General features: G+C 49.6%; 1 protein-coding gene across 2 annotated transcripts in view; it reads left to right on the forward strand.

The window, feature by feature from the left end:
* LOC143956888 (uncharacterized) overlaps window positions 1–20,996 on the forward strand; it is a 72,551-nt gene extending 51,555 nt beyond the window's left edge. For both annotated transcript variants that reach the window (XM_077467050.1, XM_077467051.1), the window contains 9 exons: window positions 4,498–4,619; window positions 5,848–5,896; window positions 6,034–6,180; window positions 9,470–9,552; window positions 11,858–11,939; window positions 12,019–12,102; window positions 13,785–13,874; window positions 16,372–16,504; window positions 18,511–20,996. In XM_077467050.1, the coding sequence (XP_077323176.1) occupies window positions 4,498–4,619; window positions 5,848–5,896; window positions 6,034–6,180; window positions 9,470–9,552; window positions 11,858–11,939; window positions 12,019–12,102; window positions 13,785–13,874; window positions 16,372–16,504; window positions 18,511–20,120 (2,400 nt within the window). In that variant the 3' untranslated portion in view covers window positions 20,121–20,996. The remainder of the gene's footprint in view (window positions 1–4,497; window positions 4,620–5,847; window positions 5,897–6,033; window positions 6,181–9,469; window positions 9,553–11,857; window positions 11,940–12,018; window positions 12,103–13,784; window positions 13,875–16,371; window positions 16,505–18,510) is intronic.
* The last annotated feature ends 2,262 nt before the right edge of the window (window positions 20,997–23,258 follow it).

Below are 23,258 nucleotides of genomic sequence, written 5' to 3' on the forward strand. Positions count from 1 at the left end.
GCTCGCTGGTCCTTTGATTGCAGTTCACATTATATTACTGCCATATTTCTGAGATTTTATGTTGTAAATGGAGAAAATTGCAGCAAACATATTGGGAGCCATCATTAAAATTACCCCCCCCCCCCTTTATTCAGAGGTCTTTTAAATGTCCATCCCACCCCCAAAGAGTGAGGTCTTTTTACATGACCCGACCTCCACTCACCCCCCCTGACCCCATGGAGAGGGTCTCTCCTATGTCCCCACCCCACCCCCCTTCCATGGAGAAGTCTTTTACGACAACCCCCCCCTTCCCTCCCATGGAAAGGGCTTTTACATGCCCCCCCATGGGGTGGTCACCTACGTCACCCCCCCCCCCTTCAATCACATTCAGAGGTCCCTTATGTCGCCCCCCTCACTCACATGCAGAGGTTTGTTACGTCACCAGGGGCGGACTGACCATTGGGCCACTCGGGCACTGCCCGAGGGCCCCATGCCACTAGGGGGCCCCATCAGGGTTACCAGCCTCAGTAAAACCACGGACAGTATGTAAAAATTTGTGTGTTTGTGTTTTTTTAATTTTTTTTACATCGGTCTCTGAAATATCCCTTACCGACATCCCTTTGGTCTAAAAATCCAGAGATTATAGCTGCCCCGCCTCTCCAGTACCTTCTCAGCCAATAGAAACATGTCTGTGTATACTGTGTGTACATGTATGTGTATACTGTGTGATTTGTATACTGTGTGTGTGTTTATGCATACTGTGTGGCCCCATAATCTCTGATTGCCTGGGGGCCCCCATAATCTCCTATTGCCCGGGCGCCCCATGAGTTGTCCACCCTGTACGTCACCCCCCCCCCCTTCACTCACATGCAGAGGTCTGTTACGTCACCCCCCCTTCACTCACATGCAGAGGTCTGTTACGTCACCCCCCCCTTCACTCACATGCAGAGGTCTTACGTCACCCCCCCTTCACTCACCTGCAGAGGTCTGTTACGTCACCCCCCCTTCACTCACCTGCAGAGGTCTGTTACGTCACCCCCCCTTCACTCACCTGCAGAGGTCTGTTAAGTCACCCCCCCTTCACTCACCTGCAGAGGTCTGTTAAGTCACCCCCCCTTCACTCACCTGCAGAGGTCTGTTAAGTCACCCCCCCTTCACTCACCTGCAGAGGTCTGTTAAGTCACCCCCCCTTCACTCACCTGCAGAGGTCTGTTAAGTCACCCCCCCTTCACTCACCTGCAGAGGTCTGTTACGTCACCCCCCCTTCACTCACCTGCAGAGGTCTGTTACGTCACCCCCCCTTCACTCACCTGCAGAGGTCTGTTACGTCACCCCCCCTTCACTCACATGCAGAGGTCCCTTGCGTCACCCCCCTTCACTCGCATGCAGAGATCTTACGTCAACCCCCCCCCCCCTTTACTCACATGCAAAGGTCTTTTAATGTATACCTCCCCATGGAGAGGTCTCTAGCATGACCCCCCCCCCCCCCAATGGAGAGGTCTTGTGTGACCTCCACCCCCCCCCCCCCCCATGGAGAGGTCCTTTACGTTACACCCCCCCCCCCATGGAGTGGTCTCTTATCTGACCCCCTATTTCCCAGCGTAGAGAAGCCTCTTGGGTGTATTGGGACTACAGTATATTATATGGAGAGGGGGATGCGTTCTGTAGGGTGACAACACTGCTGCTCCATAGATGCAGTATAGTGAGCGTCATCATCATAGAGACAGGAAGTGTATTACTGGCAGGATCACTATGTATAAAAATAAAGGGGAAGAGAAGCCTGAAAAGAGAAAACGAATGCAGCCACTTTATGCAAGCCGCAATAAATGACATCTTTGTTCTTAGGCTTAGATAATACTTTAAGCTGCCAAATGCTCCCCTGCAAATCGGTCGTGGAATGTGAAACTCTGGCTGATCTTCTTATATCCACCAGTCATGGTTCTAATTATTAAAGGAGAAGGCGGGGAGATTTCATTCAGGAATTGATCTCGGAACCCAGCGCTGCAAAGGATGGCGGGGGATTTGTCTTGTTGCTTTAGGCACCTCTATGTGATTTGTCATTCCCGGCAGCCGTGTGCAGGAATTCTCTCCCCGATCTCCTCTGTCATCAATTAGGCCCATTTCGCACTGGGGCAGGAGCGGCGTCTGTGGGGAAAAAAGGCACTAAAGCTTTTTTAGCGGCGCTTTACCGTTGTTTTTTAGCGGCTGTATGCGGCTGCTAGTGGGGCGGTTTTACCCCCCCCCTGCTAGCAGCCGAGAAAGGGCTAAAACCAACTGCCCCATTGATTTCAGTGGGCGAGAGCGGTGAAGGAGCAGTGTACACACCGCTCCAAAAATGCGGCTTGCAGGACTTTTTTTACCGTCCTGCTAGCACGCCGCTCCAGTGTGACAGCCATCTGGGTTTTCACACTGGAGACACAGCAGCGGCACTTTCAGGGCGCTTTGCAGGCACTATTTTTAGCGCTGTTGCCCCTGCAAAGTGCCCCAGTGTGAAAGGGGTCTTTAATCTGGGTGGTCTCCAGCTAGATATGTCACATAAGGGCCCCCGTCTGCACCCCTTGCCGTTCCACCTCTGCGACATTTCTTTCACTAAATTCTTCCCTTATTTTGGTCTTTGTTGCAGATTTATATTTTTTGAAGTAAAAAAATGTTTTTTCCCTTTTTAAAAACATATGTACATATTAATAGATGAAAGTGAGGGGACTGGATGCTGCTAGGACTGAGCTGCTGGGTGAGGGGACTGGACAGGGAGAGGTGTGAGCTGCTGGGCGAGGGGACTGGACGGGGAGGACTGGAGCTGCTGGGCGAGGGGGCTGGACGGGGCGGACTGAGCTGCTGGGCGAGGGGGCTGGACGGGGCGGACTGAGCAGCTGGGCGAGGGGACTGAACGGGGCAGACTGAGCTGCTGGACGGGGCGGACTGAGCTGCTGGGCGAGGGGACTGGACGGGGCGGACTGAGCTGCTGGGCGAGGGGGTTGGACGGGGCAGACTGAGCTGCTGGACGGGGCGGACTGAGCTGCTGGACGGGGCGGACTGAGCTGCTGGACGGGGCGGACTGAGCTGCTGGACGGGGCGGACTGGACGGGGCGGACTGAGCTGCTGGGCGAGGGGGCTGAACGGGGCAGACGGAGCTGCTGGACGGGGCGGACTGAGCTGCTGGGCGAGGGGACTGGACGGGGCGGACTGAGCTGCTGGGCGAGGGGGTTGGACGGGGCAGACTGAGCTGCTGGACGGGGCGGACTGAGCTGCTGGGCGAGGGGACTGGACGGGGCGGACTGAGCTGCTGGGCGAGGGGGTTGGACGGGGCGGACTGAGCTGCTGGACGGGGCGGACTGAGCTGCTGGGCGAGGGGGACTGGACGGGGCGGACTGAGCTGCTGGGCGAGGGGACTGGACGGGGCGGACTGAGCTGCTGGGCGAGGGGACTGGACGGGGCGGACTGAGCTGCTGGGCGAGGGGGCTGGACGGGGCGGACTGAGCTGCTGGGCGAGGGGGCTGGACGGGGCGGACTGAGCTGCTGGGCGAGGGGGCTGGACGGGGCGGACTGAGCTGCTGGGCGAGGGGGCTGGACGGGGCGGACTGAGCTGCTGGGCGAGGGGACTGGACGGGGCGGACTGAGCTGCTGGGCGAGGGGGCTGGACGGGGCGGACTGAGCTGCTGGGCGAGGGGACTGGACGGGGCGAACTGAGCTGCTGGGCGAGGGGGCTGGACGGGGCGGACTGAGCTGCTGGACCAGGGGACGGGGCAGACTGAGCTGCTGGGCGAGGGGACGGGGCGGACTGAGCTGCTGGGCGAGGGGACTGGACGGGGCGGACTGAGCTGCTGGGCGAGGGGGCTGGACGGGGCGGACTGAGCTGCTGGGCGAGGGGGCTGGACGGGGCGGACTGAGCTGCTGGGCGAGGGGGCTGGACGGGGCGGACTGAGCTGCTGGGCGAGGGGACTGGACGGGGCGAACTGAGCTGCTGGGCGAGGGGGCTGGACGGGGCGGACTGAGCTGCTGGACCAGGGGACGGGGCAGACTGAGCTGCTGGGCGATGGGACGGGGCGGACTGAGCTGCTGGGCGAGGGGACTGGACGGGGCGGACTGAGCTGCTGGGCGAGGGGACTGGACGGGGCGGACTGAGCTGCTGGGCGAGGGGGCTGGACGGGGCGGACTGAGCTGCTGGGCGAGGGGGCTGGACGGGGCGGACTGAGCTGCTGGGCGAGGGGGCTGGACAGGGCGGACTGAGCTGCTGGGCGAGGGGACTGGACGGGGCGGACTGAGCTGCTGGGCGAGGGGGCTGGACGGGGCGGACTGAGCTGCTGGACGAGGGGACGGGGCAGACTGAGCTGCTGGGCGAGGGGACGGGGCGGACTGAGCTGCTGGGCGAGGGGACTGGACGAGGCGGACTGGAGCTGCTGAATCTGTTACCTCCATTGTAGCCTTTACACCAGTCAGTGGCGTCATTGGGTATAATAGGAGGGTGAAGGACACTTGATTGGTTGAAGGTTTAAGTTGATTTTGTCGCTCTTCTTGTAGGTGCGCCATCGCCAGTCCGGACAGATCATGGTGCTGAAGATGAACAAGATGATGAGCAACCGTGCCAATATGCTGCGGGAGGTCCAGCTGATGAACCGACTCTGTCACCCTAATATCCTCGGGTAGGTGTCGACCCCCTCCCCCCCCCCACCCACCCACCCCGAATACTGTCACACCCACGTCCTATATTAGGTTTGCCTCTACAGTATATCCACTCACCTCAGCACATTAGGATTGGTGTACCCTGATGTTCTGTAATTCCTACATCGTAAGTCAGCCATACCCCCCCTACGTTTTAAAACCCTGAGGTAGGGCCGCTCCAATCTTCTGTTTCCACTTATGTAGGTGTACCCCCCATATCCTCACCCCCTACAGTTAGGTGTACCCCCCCATATCCTCACCCCCTAGAGTTGGGTGTACCCCCCGTATCCTCACCCCCTAGAGTTAGGTGTACCCCCCCCCCCGTATCCTCACCCCCTAGAGTTAGGTGCCCCCCCCCATATCCTCACCCCCTAGAGTTAGGTGCCCCCCCCATATCCTCACCCCCTAGAGTTAGGTGTACCCCCCCCCCCCATATCCTCACCCCCTAGAGTTAGGTGTACCCCCCCCCCATATCCTTACCCCCTAGAGTTAGGTGTACCCCCCCCCCCCCATATCCTTACCCCCTAGAGTTAGGTGTACCCCCCCATATCCTTACCCCCTAGAGTTAGGTGTACCCCCCATATCCTTACCCCCTAGAGTTAGGTGTACCCCCCCATATCCTTACCCCCTAGAGTTAGGTGTACCCCCCCCATATCCTCACCCCCTAGAGTTAGGTGTCCCCCCCCCCCCATATCCTCACCCCCTAGAGTTAGGTGTCCCCCCCATATCCTCACCCCCTAGAGTTAGGTGTCCCCCCCATATCCTCACCCCCTAGAGTTAGGTGTACCCCCCCCATATCCTCACCCCCTAGAGTTAGGTGTACCCCCCCATATCCTTACCCCCTAGAGTTAGGTGTACCCCCCCATATCCTTACCCCCTAGAGTTAGGTGTACCCCCCCATATCCTTACCCCCTAGAGTTAGGTGTACCCCCCATATCCTTACCCCCTAGAGTTAGGTGTACCCCCCATATCCTCACCCCCTAGAGTTAGGTGTACCCCCCCATATCCTTACCCCCTAGAGTTAGGTGTACCCCCCCATATCCTTACCCCCTAGAGTTAGGTGTACCCCCCCATATCCTTACCCCCTAGAGTTAGGTGTACCCCCCCATATCCTTACCCCCTAGAGTTAGGTTTATCCTCATGTCTCGTAAGTCTAGTATAAGATGAACCTCCACTTTCTCGCTGACTCTCACTCTCTCTCTTTCTCAGGTTCATGGGGGTGTGTGTGCATCAGGGGCAGCTTCATGCCCTGACAGAGGTGAGTACTCCACCCTCAATACTGATCATTGCTGGAGACTTTTCTTACCCGTGTGTGGTCACGTTGTATGGAGTTCTGTAGCTGTGTGTGGTCACATTGTATGGAGATCTGTCCTGACTGATGATGTGTGTTTTCAGTACATCAATGGCGGGAACCTGGAGCAGTTACTGCAGAGTTCGGAGCCCCTCTCCTGGTCTGTACGGGTGAAGCTGAGTCTGGACATTGCTCGGGGTCTGCGCTATCTGCACGCCAAGGGTGTCTTTCATCGGGATCTCACCACCAAGGTAATCCCCCCCCCCCCAGGCTGTGTGTTTGTGGAAGTTCCATCATTGTTTGAATGAATGTGGCACTACCCCCCCCCCCCTCCGTACAATCTGCATCGTCCTGATCGCCCAATCGCAGCTCTGGATGACATCATTTTTATTTTTTTTTCCCATTCGTTTGGGTCTTCTGGGGGCCCCAAACCTCAAGATTTCTGCGTAGTCCAGTCCAGTCCAATTGTATCATGTGTGGCCCAATCAGTGGTACCCTGGGTTGATGCTGGGCTAAATTATCTAATGTATGCCTTGCTCAATGGTACCCCGGGTGATGTTGAACTTGCTTATAAAATGTGTGGCCCACTCAATGGTAACCTAGGTGGATGCCGGGCTTAATTATATAATGGGTTGCCAACATAGTGGTATGCAGATTCTGAGCTTGATTACATAATGTGTGGCTTGCTTAGTGGTACACTGGGTAGATGCCGGGCTTGATTGTATACTGTGTGATACCTTTGGTAGGCTGGGCTTGATTATATAATGTGTGGTACCCTTATTAGATGCTGGGCTTGATTATATAATGTGTGGTACCTAGGGCTGAAACAACTAATCGATTCATCGCCAACTAATCGATTCATCGCCAACTAATCGATTCATCGCCAACTAATCGATTCATCGCCAACTAATCGATTCATCGCCAACTAATCGATTATGCAATTATTCGATTACTATTTTCATAATCGATTAATCGGCCAGTAACAAAATGGGGTTAAAGTTAATGAGTCTGATGATATTAACCAGATTGACCCTTTAATAGTACAGTGGTGTGAAAAAGTGTTTGCCCCCTTCCTCATTTCCTGTTCCTTTGCATGTTTGTCACACTTAAGTGTTTCGGAACATCAAACCAATTTAAGCAATAGTCAAGGACAACACAAGTAAACACAAAATGCAATTTGTAAATGAAGGTGTTTATTATTAAAGGTGAAAAAAAATCCAAACCATCATGGCCCTGTGTGAAAAAGTGATTGCCCCCTAAACCTAATAACTGGTTGGGCCACCCTTAGCAGCAACAACTGCAACCAAGCGTTTACGATAACGTGCAATGAGGCTTTTACAGCGTCCTGGAGGAATTTTGGCCCACTCATCTTTGCAGAATTGTCCTAATTCAGTTACATTAGAGGGTTTTCGAGCATGAACGGCCTTTTTAAGGTCATACCACAACATCTCAATAGGATTCAGGTCAGGACTTTGGCTAGGCCACTCCAAAGTCTTCATTTTGTTTTTCTTCAGCCATTCGGTGGTGGACTTGCTGGTGTGTTTAGGATCATTGTCCTGCTGCAGAACCCAAGTTGGTTTCAGCTTGAGTACACGAACAGATGGTCGGACATTCTCCTTCAGGATCTCTTGGTAGACAGCAGAATTCATAGTTCCTTTTATCACGGCAAGTCTTCCAGGTCCTGAAGCAGCAAAACAGCCCCAGACCATCACACTACCACCACCATATTTTACTGTTGGTATAATGTTCTTTTTATGAAATGCAGTGTTCCTTCTACGCCAGATATACTTGGACACACACCTTCCAAAGAGTTCCACTTTTGTCTCATCGGTCCACAGAATGTTGTCCCAAAAGTCTTGGGGATCATCAAGATGTGTTGTGGAGAAATTGAGATGAGCTTTGATGTTCTTTTTGCTCAGCAGTGGTTTTCTCCTTGGAACTCTGCCATGCAGGCCATTTTTGCCCAGTCTTTTCCTGATGGTGGAGGCATGAACGCTGACCTTAACTGAGGCAAGTGAGGCCTGCAGTTCCTTGGACGTTGTTGTGGGGTCTTTTGTGACCTCTTGGATGAGTCGTCGCTGCGCTCTTGGGGTAATTTTGGGCGGCCGGCCACTCCTGGGAAGGTTCACCACTGTTCCATGTCTTCGCCATTTGTGGATAATGGCTCTCACTGTGGTTCGCTGGATTCCCAAAGCTTTGGAAATGGCTTTATAACCCTTTCCAGACTGATAGATCTCAATTACTTTCTTTCTCAATTGTTCCTGAATTTCTTTGGGTCTCGGCATGATGTGTAGCTTTTAAGGATCTTCTGGTGGACCTTACTGTGTCAAGCAGCTCCTATTTAAGTGATGCCTTGATTGTGAACAGGTGTGGCAATAATCAGGCCTGGGTGTGGCTAGAGAAATTGAACTCAGGTGTGGACAACCACAGTTATAGTATGTTTTAACAAGGGGGGCAATCACTTTTTCACACAGGGCCATGATGGTTTGGATTTTTTTTCACCTTTAATAATAAACACCTTCATTTACAAATTGCATTTTGTGTTTACTTGTGTTGTCCTTGACTATTGTTTAAATTGGTTTGATGTTCCGAAACACTTAAGTGTGACAAACATGCAAAGGAACAGGAAATGAGGAAGGGGGCAAACACTTTTTCACACCACTGTATATCTCTCCTCTAATAGTATATACACTATATCTCCTCTAATAGTATATACACTATATCTCCTCTAATAGTATATACACTATATCTCCTCTAATAGTATATACACTATAGCTCCTCTAATAGTATATACACTATATCTCCTCTAATAGTATAAACACTATATATCCTCTAATAGTATATACACTGTATCATTCCTCAAATAGTATATACAGTATATCCCCTCTAATAGTAAATGCAGTATATATCCCCTCTAATAATATATGCATTATATCTCTCCTCTAATAGTATATACAGTATATAGCCTCTAAGAGGAAATACAGTATATCTCTTCTAATAGTATATACAGTATATCTCTCCTCTAATAGTATATACAGTATATCTCTTCTAATAGTACCGGTATATACAGTATCTCTCCTCTAATAGTATATATCACCTCTAATACTGTATATCTCTTCTGTCTTTTATTAGAGTGGATTAGATATTTTGCTCCCTAACCATATAGTTGGTTATTTATATTTACCACTGCATAGAGATATTTAAGAATAAAATTGCCTTTTTTTAAAACGGTAAATATTAACTAAATTATACACCACGCTTTTTTTTTTTTTTTTTTTTAAAGGTTATTAACCGATTAATCGAAACAATAATCGGCCAACTAATCGATTATGAAAATAATCGTTGGTTGCAGCCCTAGTGGTGCCTTGGGCAGATGCTGGGCTTGATTATATAAATCATTTGACATTGGTCCCCGGGACCCCATGACACGGGGCCACACACCTATTAGAAATTAGACATATTAGATCAATCTGCTGTGTGTTCGGGACATGAGATGTAATATATTCACATGTATGGTGACGGCCTCTCTGTCTTTCCTAGAACTGCCTGGTGAGATACGATGACAGCGGATACACCGCCGTGGTGGGAGATTTTGGATTGGCTGAGAAGATACCTGACCGCAGGTGAGACCCCGGGGGGGTCATGTGACCACAAGTGCTTATCCTGGATAGCCGATCATCTTCTAGGAATCTGAAGCGGCGGCCTCCGCTCTCTATGTGCACGTTGTGGTGTTGTGCGGAGTTCCCCATGTGTGTCCACCTGTCCCCCCACTTGGCAAATGATATTGGCAATATTGGAAGATAAAATTCAGAATTATTAAATTTAATTACGTTATTTTATTTACTTATTATTACTTATGTACTGCTGTTTATATTTTCAGAAATGATTTAGTTTGTGTTGTGTTTTATTTTCTATTTATATACTTTATGTATTTTCTTTTTTTAATTTATTTTTAAATTGCTATTTTTATTTTACTTTTTATATGATGATGAAGATTATAATCATTTCTAATTTGATATATATATATAATTTTATTGAATTCATTACAATTTAATCAGAACATTTTATTTATTTTTTGTCTTATTTTTCATATTTTATTTTGAGCTCAATACAATTTAAGTACATTATTTTATTTATATTTGGTGTTTTTATTTTATTATTATTCTTGTTATTGCTTTTATATCTGTAGTTTTGTATATATAGATAGAGATAGAGATATATATATATATTTTTTTTTTTTTTTTTATGTTTGTTTTTTTTATTACTTTTGCCATTGTATTTCATGTATATTCTGTTTAAATAATTGCAATTTTTAATTTACAAGTGCTGGCATGGGTCATAAAAAGCTGGCACCACCCCGGGCCATGGCAGCACAGATGGTCCCCCATAGATGTAAAAATGGTTAAGTAACAGAAGTGAGAAATATTTATTCCAATGTAGCACCTTTTTACGTCCTGTAGTTTGCTCTTTGTCCCCGTGTAGCACGCCGTTTATATTCAGTCCGGCCGTCTCCTGTGCACTTCTGTTTCGTTACAGATTTTTCTCTTGGATTTTAAAAACCTTGTTCTACTACTACAGGGTATACATTACGTGTGTGTGTGTATGTATGTGTGTGTGTGTATATATATATATATATATATATATTCTCTATTATTTTTTTTTTTTTTATTACTTGTAATGAAGTTTTAATATATACAAAGCTGCATTAATCTGTGTTGATTAATCTGTCCGGAGTTCCCCTTTAAATCCTGATCTGAGGGGCATCACCGGGATCTGGTATCGCCCTCCGTTCTGCAGATCAGATATCTGACTGATTAATAATTACTGAGTTTAACACGAGTCCCTGACCTCTGCACCGCCGTCACACACCGCGTCCCCGGGGAGATACGAGGTAACATTAGAAGGGTGGATTGTACAGGGAGTAGTAGACGCACGGCGCCAACCACAGGGGAACCTTCCCTTTCCATAACATTGTATGCACGAGACATTCCTTATGTTATTTCCTTTTATGTTTTTATTATATCCGTATCTCAGATCCGTAATATCAGCTGTGCTGATCATATGAAAACATCTATGGTGAAATTTTATAGTTTTGTTTTTATAGTTTGTCTCTCTACCCCTCCCACAATACTGAGATTTCTTGCAGTGGTTTGTGGCTCTGCCCCTCCCACAATGGGGCAATTTCCTGCAGTAGTTTGTGTCTCTGCCCATCCCACAATAGTGAGATTTCCTGCAGTAGTTTGTGTCTCTGCCCCTCCCACAATGGGGCAATTTCCTGCAGTAGTTTGTGTCTCTGCCCCTCCCACAATGGGGCAATTTCCTGCAGTAGTTTGTGTCTCTGCCCCTCCCACAATGGGGCAATTTCCTGCAGTAGTTTGTGTCTCTGCCCCGCCCACAATAGGGAGATTTCCCTGCAGTAGTTTGTGGCTCTGCCCCTCCCACAATGGTGAGATTTCCTGCAGTAGTTTGTGTCTCTGCCCCTCCCACATTGGTGAGAATTCCCTTCAGTAGTTTGTCTCTGCCCCTCCCACAATGAGGCAATTATCCTACAGTAGTTTGTGTTAGCCCCTCCCACAATGGTGAGATTTCCTGCAGTAGTTTGTGTCTCTGCCCCTCCCACAATGGTGAGGGCCTCGTTAGCACCTAGACTGGTAATTGATTAGTTTATTCAGTGTTGAGGAGAATCCATCCAGATGAGTGCCACCACCGTTTGGTGGAACTGGAAATGTTGGTGGGAGAATCTGGTCATTGGAGTCCCAGAAATATACAAGATGGCAGCAATGGGGTCCATCTGCCAGACACACCCGACGTCTTGGTTTTTTGGGGGAGGTGTTTCCCTTTTATGAGCCTTGTAAGCCTTTGTGTGGTGTGAAGGTGCTTTGATTTGTGTACGACCTCCTCCTCATCTTCCCGGCCTCTCTCTTCCAGTCAGACTGAGCCGCTCACAGTGGTTGGGTCCCCGTATTGGATGGCCCCCGAGGTCCTGCGAGGTGACCTGTACAACGAGAAGGTAATCTTTCTGTATTTATCACATGAGTGACCAGAAGCCGAGTATGACCTCCACTCACCTGCTCTCTCCCCTCCTCCAGGCCGATGTCTTCTCTTTTGGGATCGTATTGTGTGAGATAATCGCCCGGATTCCAGCCGATCCCGACTATCTTCCCCGAACAGAGGTGAGTCCCACAACAAGGTGTCTCCACCGGGCGGGTCTCTGTAGATATCGACCTTTTCTGTGAGTATGATTGGCAAAGCCGAATGAATGTTTACTGTCTACGTATGTCGGATATTTAACAGAGTAAAGACAAAACCTATCCATACCCATCACCAGGCTCCTGTCCATACATAGATCACCAGATCCCTGTCCTGCCGTCCATAGCCATCTCCAGATCCCGTCCTGCCGTCCATAGCCATCTCCAGATTCCCGTCCTGCCGTCCATAGCCCTCACCAGACCCCCGTCCTGCCGTCCATAGCCATGTCCAGATCCCTGTCCTGCCGTCCATAGCCATGTCCAGATCCCTGTCCTGCCGTCCATAGCCATGTCCAGATCCCTGTCCTGCCGTCCATAGCCATGTCCAGATCCCTGTCCTGCCGTCCATAGCCATGTCCAGATCCCCGTCCTGCCGTCCATAGCCATCTCCAGATCCCCGTCCTGCCGTCCATAGCCATCTCCAGATCCCCGTCCTGCCGTCCATAGCCATCTCCAGATCCCCGTCCTGCCGTCCATAGCCATCTCCAGGTCCCCGTCCTGCCGTCCATGGCCATCACCAGATCTCCGTCCTGCCGTCCATGGCCATCGCCTGATTCCCCCGTCCATGGCCATCGCCTGATTCCCCCGTCCATGGCCATCGCCTGATTCCCCCGTCCATGGCCATCGCCTGATTCCCCCGTCCATGGCCATCGCCTGATTCCCCCGTCCATGGCCATCGCCTGATTCCCCCGTCCATGGCCATCGCCTGATTCGCCCCGTCCTCCCGCCCGTGCCTAGATCGCCCCGTCCTCCCGCCCGTGCCTAGATCGCCCCGTCCTCCCGCCCGTGCCTAGATCGCCCCGTCCTCCCGCCCGTGCCTAGATCGCCCGTCCTCCCGCCCGTGCCTAGATCGCCCGTCCTCCCGCCCGTGCCTAGATCGCCCGTCCTCCCGCCCGTGCCTAGATCGCCCGTCCTCCCGCCCGTGCCTAGATCGCCCGTCCTCCCGCCCGTGCCTAGATCGCCCGTCCATGGCCATCGCCTGATTCCCCCGTCCTCCCGCCCGTGCCTAGATCGCCAGGCTCCTTAAGGTCTATGACATGGGGTTTTCTTATTTTTCATGTGCAGTGAAGGGTTAAATTTCAGTGTTCAGGTTAAAGAGGACCTCTGCTGTGGAAGATGCATCCAAAAACAAAGGCAAGCAGGGGGCCAAAGACTGGTCATCAGTATTGTCTTTGGTCTCCCTGCAACTGATCGTTACCCTATTACTGACTTGCCATGCCTTGTTCTGTGTGTGTGGCTATTAATGTGTAGATGGGCAGGGCTTTGCTTCTTCATGTCAGAGCTGCCGTCCCAGCGGGAGAATATTCAGAAGCAGCAGGAGAGGTATAGGAAGTACAGGTTCACTGATTGAATGAAACAGGGAAATCCTTGCACTGCATGTCCTCTGGTACAACTTCCTCTCCAGCAAGGAGAACAATGAGCCGGACAGTATTGACATCACCAATCTCATTCCATATATGGTGAGGTTGGCAGTCAGAGGCAACCAGTGAAGCAATTACACAACTCTCAGGGGATGCTCCTGTCCGTCTTCCTTCCCTCGGCTTGCGGGCACATGGCCCATGTGTTGTGCCGTTTGTTCTTTCATCTCATTGTGTCTCTCCCTGCAGGATTTTGGTCTGGACATCAAGTCGTTTCGGGAAATGGTTGAGTCTGACTGTCCCCCTGCCTTCCTCCAGCTGGCCTTCCAATGTTGTTGGGTAAAAACACCTCCGTATCTATAAAGTGTGATGAAATGAGGGAAGCTGTACCTGGATATGTCATTGTAGCACCTTAGAGGACATTGAAGGAAACCTGTACTGTAATGGTCTAGTGGACTATAAGGGAACCTGTCCCCAGACCGTTAATTTGAACAATCTTTCTATAAAATCATAAGATTATATGTGCATTTTATGTATTTTCTGCCTAGTCTTTGCCCGTTCAATCCTCCCTTGTGTAGACATCCAAAAGCCCTGGGTGCCGCCATCTTGGATGTGATGTCAGCAGACTCGGAGTTGACACTCTAGAGCAGCCTTTCTCAACCTTTCTACTGTAGGGGAACCGCTAAAATTATTTTAAGGTCTTCAGAAAACCAAACAATCAGGGTTAATGGGGGGGGGGGGGGAATGGCACTTACGTTGGTGGTCAGTTGGAAGTTGGCTTTGGCCCCAGAACTTTGTAGGCCCCATCCAATAAGAGGTCATACTGCCACAGCTCGAGGAGCCCTATCATTCCATGGAACCCTGATGGAGAATGGCTGCTCTATATTATTCCCTTTCACTCCCCTGTGGTGGATCAGTTTCCAGAGGGCAGTGAACGGGTGGCTAGGAGGCAGTATGTTGGGTCCTTACTTTCTGTTTTAACATTGAAAGACCAAAGCACTGTGCTGTGACCGCATACATGGAGGTTGCGGTTCAGCCCCCTTTATTTAAATTAGGTTTAATGTTTGGTGGGACTTGTGTACAGCCCTAAGTAGCTACATGTTCCTCTTTAGGTGGGTGATTTTCTGGTAGTATTGAGCAGTAAGTCTGCAGCTCAACCGCCCGTTTTTGATCGCCCCCTGGTTGCATGCGTGAACAAGTCCTACAAATCTACAGCAAACATTCTTCATACAGTTTTGCACTCAACTGGGATAGCAGGCGTTCCAATCCCCAAGGCCACAAAGCAGCACAGTATCATACTGCCCATCTAACCTGTTTTACAGTTGTGATACATTTTTGAATGTTTCCCTGCCCCCCACAGTACATTGTCCAGAAACATTGGGTCCCCTTCCCCGCAGAACATTGAGCAGAAATGGTTCCCTTGCCCCAGAGAACATTGTTTTAGAAGAATTTGGTTCCCTCCCCCTCATAATATTGTCCCAGAGGAACTGGGTCCCCTTCCCCCACAGAACGTTGTCCCGGAGGAACTGGGTCCCCTTCCCCCACAGAACGTTGTCCCGGAGGAACTGGGTCCCCTTCCCCCACAGAACGTTGTCCCGGAGGAACTGGGTCCCCTTCCCCCACAGAACGTTGTCCCGGAGGAACTGGGTCCCCTTCCCCCACAGAACGTTGTCCCGGAGCAACTGGGTCCCCTTCCCCCACAGAACGTTGTCCCGGAAGAACTGGGTCCCCTTCCCCCACAGAACGTTGTCCCGGAAGAACTGGGTCCCCTTCCCCCACAGAACGTTGTCCCGGAGGAACTGGGTCCCCGTCCCCCACAGAACGTTGTCCCGGAGGAACTGAGTCCCCGTCCCCCACAGAACGTTGTCTCGGAATTGGGTCCCCTTCCCCCACAGAACGTTGTCCCAGAAGAACTGGGTCCCCTTCCCCCACAGAACGTTGTCCCGGAGGAACTGAGTCCCCGTCCCCCACAGAACGTTGTCTCGGAATTGGGTCCCCTTCCCCCACAGAACGTTGTCCCAGAAGAACTGGGTCCCCTTCCCCCACAGAACGTTGTCCCAGAAGAACTGGGTCCCCTTCCCCCACAGAACGTTGTCCCGGAGGAACTGGGTCCCCTTCCCCAAACAGAACGTTGTCCCGGAGGAACTGAGTCCCCGTCCCCCCACAGAACGTTGTCTCGGAATTGGGTCCCCGTCCCCCCACAGAACGTTGTCTCGGAATTGGGTCTCCGTCCCCCCACAGAACGTTGTCTCGGAATTGGGTCTCCGTCCCCCCACAGAACGTTGTCTCGGAATTGGGTCCCCGTCCCTCCACAGAACGTTGTCTCGGAATTGGGTCCCCGTCCCTCCACAGAACGTTGTCTCGGAATTGGGTCCCCGTCCCTCCGCAGAACGTTGTCTCGGAATTGGGTCCCCGTCCCTCCGCAGAACGTTGTCTCGGAATTGGGTCCCCGTCCCTCCGCAGAACGTTGTCTCGGAATTGGGTCCCGTCCCTCCACAGAACGTTGTCTTGAAAAAATAGGGTCTCCTCTGCTACAGAACCTTGTCCCAGAAGAAGTGGGTCCCCTCACAGCTCCCAGCACACTGAGCTCTCAGATGACATCTCTTGGTCACGGCTTATGATTGGGTGCCAGTGGGACAGGCTCCTTATCATATGACCTCTGCGAGAACCAAGCGCAGCAGTCGCATGATATAGAAGCCATGCCACCTTCTGCCATTAAAGCCCACCAGGCAGCATAAAGGGGTTCAATTTGGTCTTGTGTAATCACTCAGGAGTGGTTCTCTTTATATGTTCTATTGAAGTTGACACTTTATTTTTTTTTCCTGTTCACCCATAGATGGCGCCCGACTCCAGGCCGTCCTTCTGTGAGGTGAGTCTGCGACTTGAAGACATCCTGGAGGAGATGGATGTGATGAAGACTCCACACAGAAGCCAGAAAGAGATGTCGGAGTTGATAACCCCGGGCAGTGGTGAGTATGAAGATATGGGTGGAGAACGGCTCCTCATTGGTCTCTAAAGTGGAGCTTCCGCTTATTGGAGCCCTCCCCCCCCCTCCAGCGCCACAATTGGCACCGTTCAGGGGGGAGGGGGGTGCAGGTACCAGTACAGTACAGGTATCTGCACCCACTTCCGGCATAGATATCTGCAGAAGCTGCACCCCTTTCCGCAGAATCTACACCCCTTTCCGAAGGTCCCCTGCTGTCTGCTGGGAAACACACGGATCCCAGAGACAGTGGGGACCATCCTTATTGCGCAGCGTGACTCGCGCATGCGCAGTAGGGAACCGAGAAATGAAGCCGCAAGGCTCCACTTCCTGATTCCCATACCCAAGATGGCGGCGGCAGCACCCGAGAGACTATCGAGAGATCGGGTTCCGGTGCCGACATCGCTGGGCGGGTAAGGGTCATTATTTTAAAAGTCAGCAGCTGCAGTATTTTTGTAGCTGCTGGCTTTAAAAAAAAAAAGAAAAAACGGCGGACTCCCGCTTTAACATTTTTATACAATAAGAGTATAAAAATCAAAAGTTGTTTCCTCAGATGAACAGCTCTTACAGTGAAGAACCCTTTCTATACATATGCAAAAATTGTTTCATTCTCATCCATTGAAGGACACAGAAATTCAGAAACTGTTGGGTTATACTGCCGCAAAATTATCTGAATTCCTGTGTCCCTTGACTCCAAGTAAAGGATTTTGTTTTTCTATCCTACCCAACTGATGTTGTCTTGTTCTTTGTATTAACCACTTCAATACCGGGGGGGCACTTAAACACCTTCCTGCCCAGACCAATTTTGAGCTTTCAGCGCTGTCGCACTTTGAATGACAATTGCGCGGTCATGCTACACTGTACCCAAATGAAATTTGTATCATTTTTTTCCCACAAATAGAGCTTTCTTTTGGTGGTATTTAATCACCTCTGCGGTTTTTATTTTTTGCTAAACAAATAAAAAAATACCAAAAATTTGGAAAAAAAAAAATGTTTTTTTTTGTTTCAGTTTCAAAACTTTGTAAATAAGTAAGTTTTCTCCTTCACTGATGGGCACTGATGGGGCTACACTGATGGGCAATGGTAAGACGGCACTGATGGGCACCAATGAAGTGGCACTGATGAGGTGGCATTGATGGACACCGATATGTGGCACTGATGGGTGGCACTGATGGGCGACACGGATGGGCACTGATAGGTGGCACAAATTGGCACGGGTAGGCGGCGTAGGTGGGCATGGGTAGGCGGCACAGGTGGGCATGGGTAGGCACTGATAGGCGGCACAGATGGGAACTGATAGGCGGCATTGTATTATAATATATTGTACTAATGGATGCCAATCAGTGCCAATCAATAATGCATGCCAATCATTGATGCCCATTGTGGGCACTGATTGGCATCCATTATGGGCACTGATTGGCATCCATTGTGGCACTGACTAAAATCCCTGGTGGTCTAGGGTGGCATACCATGTCCTTGCCATCCCTGGTGGTCTGGTGGCGTCCCTGGTGGTCCAGTGTGGGCATCCTCGGGGGGGCTGTGCTGATAATCGATCAGCACAGACCCCCCTGTCAGAGGAGCAGCCGATCGGCTCTCCTCTACTCGCGTCTGACAGACGCGAGTGAGGAAAAGCCGATCACCGGCTTTTCCTATTTACACTGTGATCAGCCGTGATTGGACACGGCTGATCACGTGGTAAACAGTCTCCGTCGGAGACTCTCTTTACCGAGATCGTAGTTGCCGGGTGTCAGACTGACACCCCGCAACAACGATCGCCGCGATGCGCGCCCCCGGGGGCGCGCAGCGGCTCATAATCCTGATCACGTCATATGACGTCCGGTCAGGATTATGAAACCACTTTGCCGCCGTCCATTTGCTATAGGGCGGGCGGCAAGTGGTTAAAATTACTACTTAATGAATCCTCTTCTTTTTATTTATTTTTTTAACAAAGTTTGAAGCAATGACTCAAATTTTTTTTTTGTTTTTTTTTAGGTGAAAGGAAACCTTCGTTGCTCTCGGATAATCAGGAACGGTCCTGGGATCTTCCAACACCCCCTGACCAGCGCTTGTCCCGCAGCCAGTCTGACATGTTCTCTCCCCAGCCGCCGCTCTTGCAGCGCTCTCAGGATCTGTACAATGACCTCATGCATGACACGCCTGCCCGCATTAACCCTTTCTCTCAGAGAGAAGACCTGAAGGGTGGAAGAATCAAGCTTTACGACACCCCAAGCAAATCGGTCATTTCGTTGACATTCGACCTTCCACCCCCACTGAACTACCAGACCAGCAGCCCGGTCACCCCGGAGCCCATAGTGGATGCCCATTGTGACTTCTCGGAGATGATGGGCAGACCAAGGCGCTGCCGCTCTCTTCCGTCCTCTCCTGAAATGACGCGGAGAGGAAGTCTGTGCCCCGTCACCACCCCGGTACAGAGAGGTCTCCACTTTAAAGGGGAAAGTTGTGACATCGATGTAAGTTCTGTACAAACAGATGGAAGCAGTAGGACAGTCAATGGGTTCTTACAGAATGATTTTCAGAATTCTGTGGCAACTCCCACCAATAATCTGCTTCAAAGTCTAAATTCTCCAATAAATCTGGAATCTGGTGGGGTGGCAGAATCTCTGCTTGATAAAGACTGGACATTAAACACGAGCGCTGGTGCGTGTGGCCAGGAAGTGAGACAGTTTGGTGGGGCTCTCATAGACTACATGAAGGAGGAGTCCACAGAAAAGAGAGCCCTATATCCAAACAGTGAACTGTTAGCAAAACGCACAAGTCCCCCAAGTACTGATGACCCGAGGGAAAAAGACTCTGCGGAGAACTCTATTGGTGTTTCAGATTGGGAGGTTAAAGCTTTATCCCCAGATCTTCACCCACATGGAAAAAAGAGTCAACCTGGGGGGACAGAGACCCCAAAGCCTCACGAGAGTTCAAAGGACTGGAATCAGCGGTGGAAACCTAATGGGACAATGTCAGGAGAAAATGCGGCACTTGTGCGGCCGGAGATTGGAGAGCCCATGGATTGTTCAAGCAGTCCGGAGAGCACAGAAGAGAACACGTTTTGTAGGAGGCTGTCGCAGGTTCGGGCCAATGGATCGCTTCCCGTTCGCCTGACTCCTCCTCACTCTTCATCATCTTCTACACCTTCGTCTTCCCGTTCCCCCTCTCCCCCTGTAAGCACATGGCAGCAGGAACCACCGGGTGTCCCCAACAGGATAAGTCTTTCGGACAATAACAATGTAGTCTGCAGCAAACCCATCGGATGGGTCGGCTTGCTGCATCCTCACCCTCTGGGTTCAATGGAGGGCAACCTATGGGAGGGTAGCTTGCCAGGCCTAGGGTGTGAAGGAGCCGAGAGCGGAAGCATGGCTCCTCTGCATGCTTCCTCCAGTTCAGTCCTGGACCATGAAGAGACTGTGTCCTGTCCTGTCTGCTGCTTAGGGAGCTTCAGCTTCATATCAGTGTGTCGCCGTTCACCTCCAGACACCTCCCGATATCAAAACCTGAACTGTGAGTCGAGCCGCGGCCTCATCCACACAGCCCCGCGGCTTGGCACTCCCAGGCCGGGTCCAAGCAGGAAGCTGCCAGAAGCGCAGACTTAGCGATTTTCCAAGTTCTGTAGCTTTTCGGAAAGTCTTCTGATGCACGGGACACTTTTTTTTTTTTTTGTGGGGGCTTTGTTTACAAACGTGGAGCCGCTGTGATGGTTATGTCCAAGTCCATGCGTTCTTTTTGCTCCGAGTTTGCACTTAGCTTTGGCCGACTACTGGTGCGAGCTACGTAATACTAATTAATGTTTTTGTTGAAACAAAAAAAATAATTCTTACGCATTGATGCACAAGCATGGCTACAATTTAGGGGCCTGTTATTTATTTATGAATGAGATAAAAGAAGACTCGGTTGATGAGTTTAACTACCAGCAAGGCACAAGCAGCTCTGCTCTCCTTCCTTCTGTATAATGTGTCACGTCTTTCCAGCCACGGGAGACTCAAAGTTCGGATTTGAGGAACCCTTTCAATGGACGTATCCAACGCTGCCCTTCCATGTAATGCTATTGTATGACTCTTGCTTGGTGAGCAGTAAATGATCACTCTTAGAGGTTTTGTGGTCCCACCTGAGCCACATCATGTCCCACCTATCGGTGCCACTTCACGTCTTGCCAGGACAGAATTGTTCAAATTCAAGGTCCTTCACTCTCTTGCTCCTGCCACTGCTTCCTGGCTATCCATTGACTTTATGGATTATTGAAGTGTTTGCCAGATTGATTTTTTTTTTTTTTAAGAAAGTTTTGAGTAGGGGAAGATTAGAATCCCTGTCCTGGTTTGTATTTCTATCCGGGGCTTTATTAGAGGGATTTCCCCTCAGTTCCTGTTCTACTGAAAGGCCAGTAAAGGAAAATCTGCAACAAGGAAAAAATTGGCGAGTACGAAGCCTGAGATCATCAAACAAAAGGTCTAATCGTTCAAGGTCTTCTAATATATAATATTATTAATATTATAATATTTTATATTGGTTTACAACAGGGATCTGCAATTAGCGGACCTCCAGCTGTTGCAAAACTACAAGTCCCATCATGCCTCTGCCTCTGGCTGTCATGCTTGTGGCTGTCAGAGTCTTGCTATGCCTCATGGGAGTTGTAGTTCTGCAACAGCTGGAGGTCCGCTAATTGCATATGCCTGGTTTACAAGATAACAAGGAGCGCCAACGTGTTTCGCCACTCATTGCCCCCCCCTTCTAAAAAAACATAGACCTATGTTGGCTTAATTCATATTGGTGAATTGTTTGAGTGTGCCAAACGAAAGGTCTAAGAGTCCAAATTCATCTAATATTGATATTGGTTCATAACAAGGAAGGCCAGCGTGTTTCGGCACTGATGGCTCCACCTTTCTATACAATAGACATATGAATAATCATGCCGGCTTAATTCATATTGGTGTATAGTCTGAGAGTGCCAAAACAAAAGGTCTAAGAGTCCAAGGTCTTCTAATATTGGTTCTCTAGATGGCAAGGAAGACCAACGTGTTTCCGCACTCCATAGCTCCTCCCTTTTATAAAATTGACATATGAATACTTAATGTTCGCTTAATTCATATTGGTGTATTGTCTAAGTATGCCAAACAAAAGGTCTAAAGCCCCATACACACTATCAGATTTTCTGCAGATTTTTTTTTTTTCCTTCAGATTTACCAAAACCATGTAGTGCAAGGGCCTGCCTGATTACATACAAATTGAAACTCCTAAGGTTTGACCTCCTAAATCTATAAAGGAAAAAATCAGCAGAAAATCTGATAGTGTGTATGGGGCTTAAGAGTCCAAAGTCATCTAATTGGTCATATTGGTTCACAACAAGATAACAAGGAAGGCCAATGTGTTTCGGCACTCATAGATCCTCCCCTTTTTCTATTAGACATATGAATACCTATGCTAGCTTAATTCATATTGATGTATAGTTTTAGAGCACCAGACAAAAGGTCTAAGAGTCGAAAGTCTTCCAATATTGATATTGGTTCACAACAAGATGGCAAATAACGTGTTTCGGCACTCAAATATCTCCATCCTTCTATAAAATAGATATGAATACCTATGTTGGCTTAAGTTATATTGATATTAGCTCAGTTCTTGGGGTATATCACCCTGATATATATATTAAACCTTGATGGTATTTTCTTATGTCCATTTTATAGCCCCGTAGAATGGGGAGATCTTTCTAGACCCTAAAAAGGCATTGGCTGTGGTGTTCTCTTGTGAACCAATACCCATATTTATAGACTTTTAGCTATCCATATCTTTATTGTATGGTCCTGAAGAAGGGGCAGTCCTTGAGCCACCCCAAAAGCATTGGATGTTTTGAGTTATCTTGTTGGCCAATATTACTATACTTTAGGTATTTATATGTCTCTTTTATAGCCCCGAAGTAGGATATCTCCAAGATCTCGATCTAGATCGATAGTAAAAGACTTTTGACTCTTAGACAAATCCGATGACTTCTTTTTATTGTAAATGCCCTCTGATTTATTAATTTTTTATTTTTTCAACCGCATCACCAGAGATTTTGTGCCCTTTACTAATCAGTTTGACGTATTGATAACGTGTGTCCACCACCTCATTTTTACCTGTTCTCGAAATAGAAAGCTGACAGGGATTCTAGTCTTCTCCTACTCCACTAAAGAAATGCCTTCTGTCTGTGTTGCCGTTTGAGAGTTCCTCTCACTTCCTGTCTGATAAAATGTTGTCATTGGGTTTAATTTCTCTAAAGGAACCCTGAATAGCAATAATAAAGCGATGGTGGGGGTCTAACCCTTCCCCCCTTTTTCATCCAAATAGAAGGTTTTGATCAGACGCACTTTTTAAGGCAGGGATCTCCAAACTACGACCCTCCAGCTATTTTGGAACTATGCGTCCCATGAGGAGTTGTAAAACTCTGACCGACACAGACGTGACTAGGCATGATGGCAATTGTAGTTCCTGAACAACTGGAGGGCCATAGTTTGGAAACCCCATGCTTTAATGCCTCGTACACATGGGCACTTGTGGCCGTAGAATGTGAAATTCTAGTATATATCCCTGCCCGGGCCGCTGCATACAGCCGCCCATAGAAATCAGTGGCTGTAGGCGGGTATACACCAGTACTTGCGTAAACGTGCATGCATGTGGACATCCCGCTCTTAGATGCAGATTGATGCTTATGTGTATGAGGCATGTGCACAGAATCTCCTGTGTGATCAGCTATAGCATCCCAG

This window comes from Lithobates pipiens, unplaced genomic scaffold, assembly GCF_037356315.1.
Source record: "Lithobates pipiens isolate NorthernLeopardFrog02 unplaced genomic scaffold, aLitPip1_a1.2 Scaffold_44, whole genome shotgun sequence".
Taxonomy (NCBI): Eukaryota; Metazoa; Chordata; class Amphibia; order Anura; family Ranidae; genus Lithobates; species Lithobates pipiens.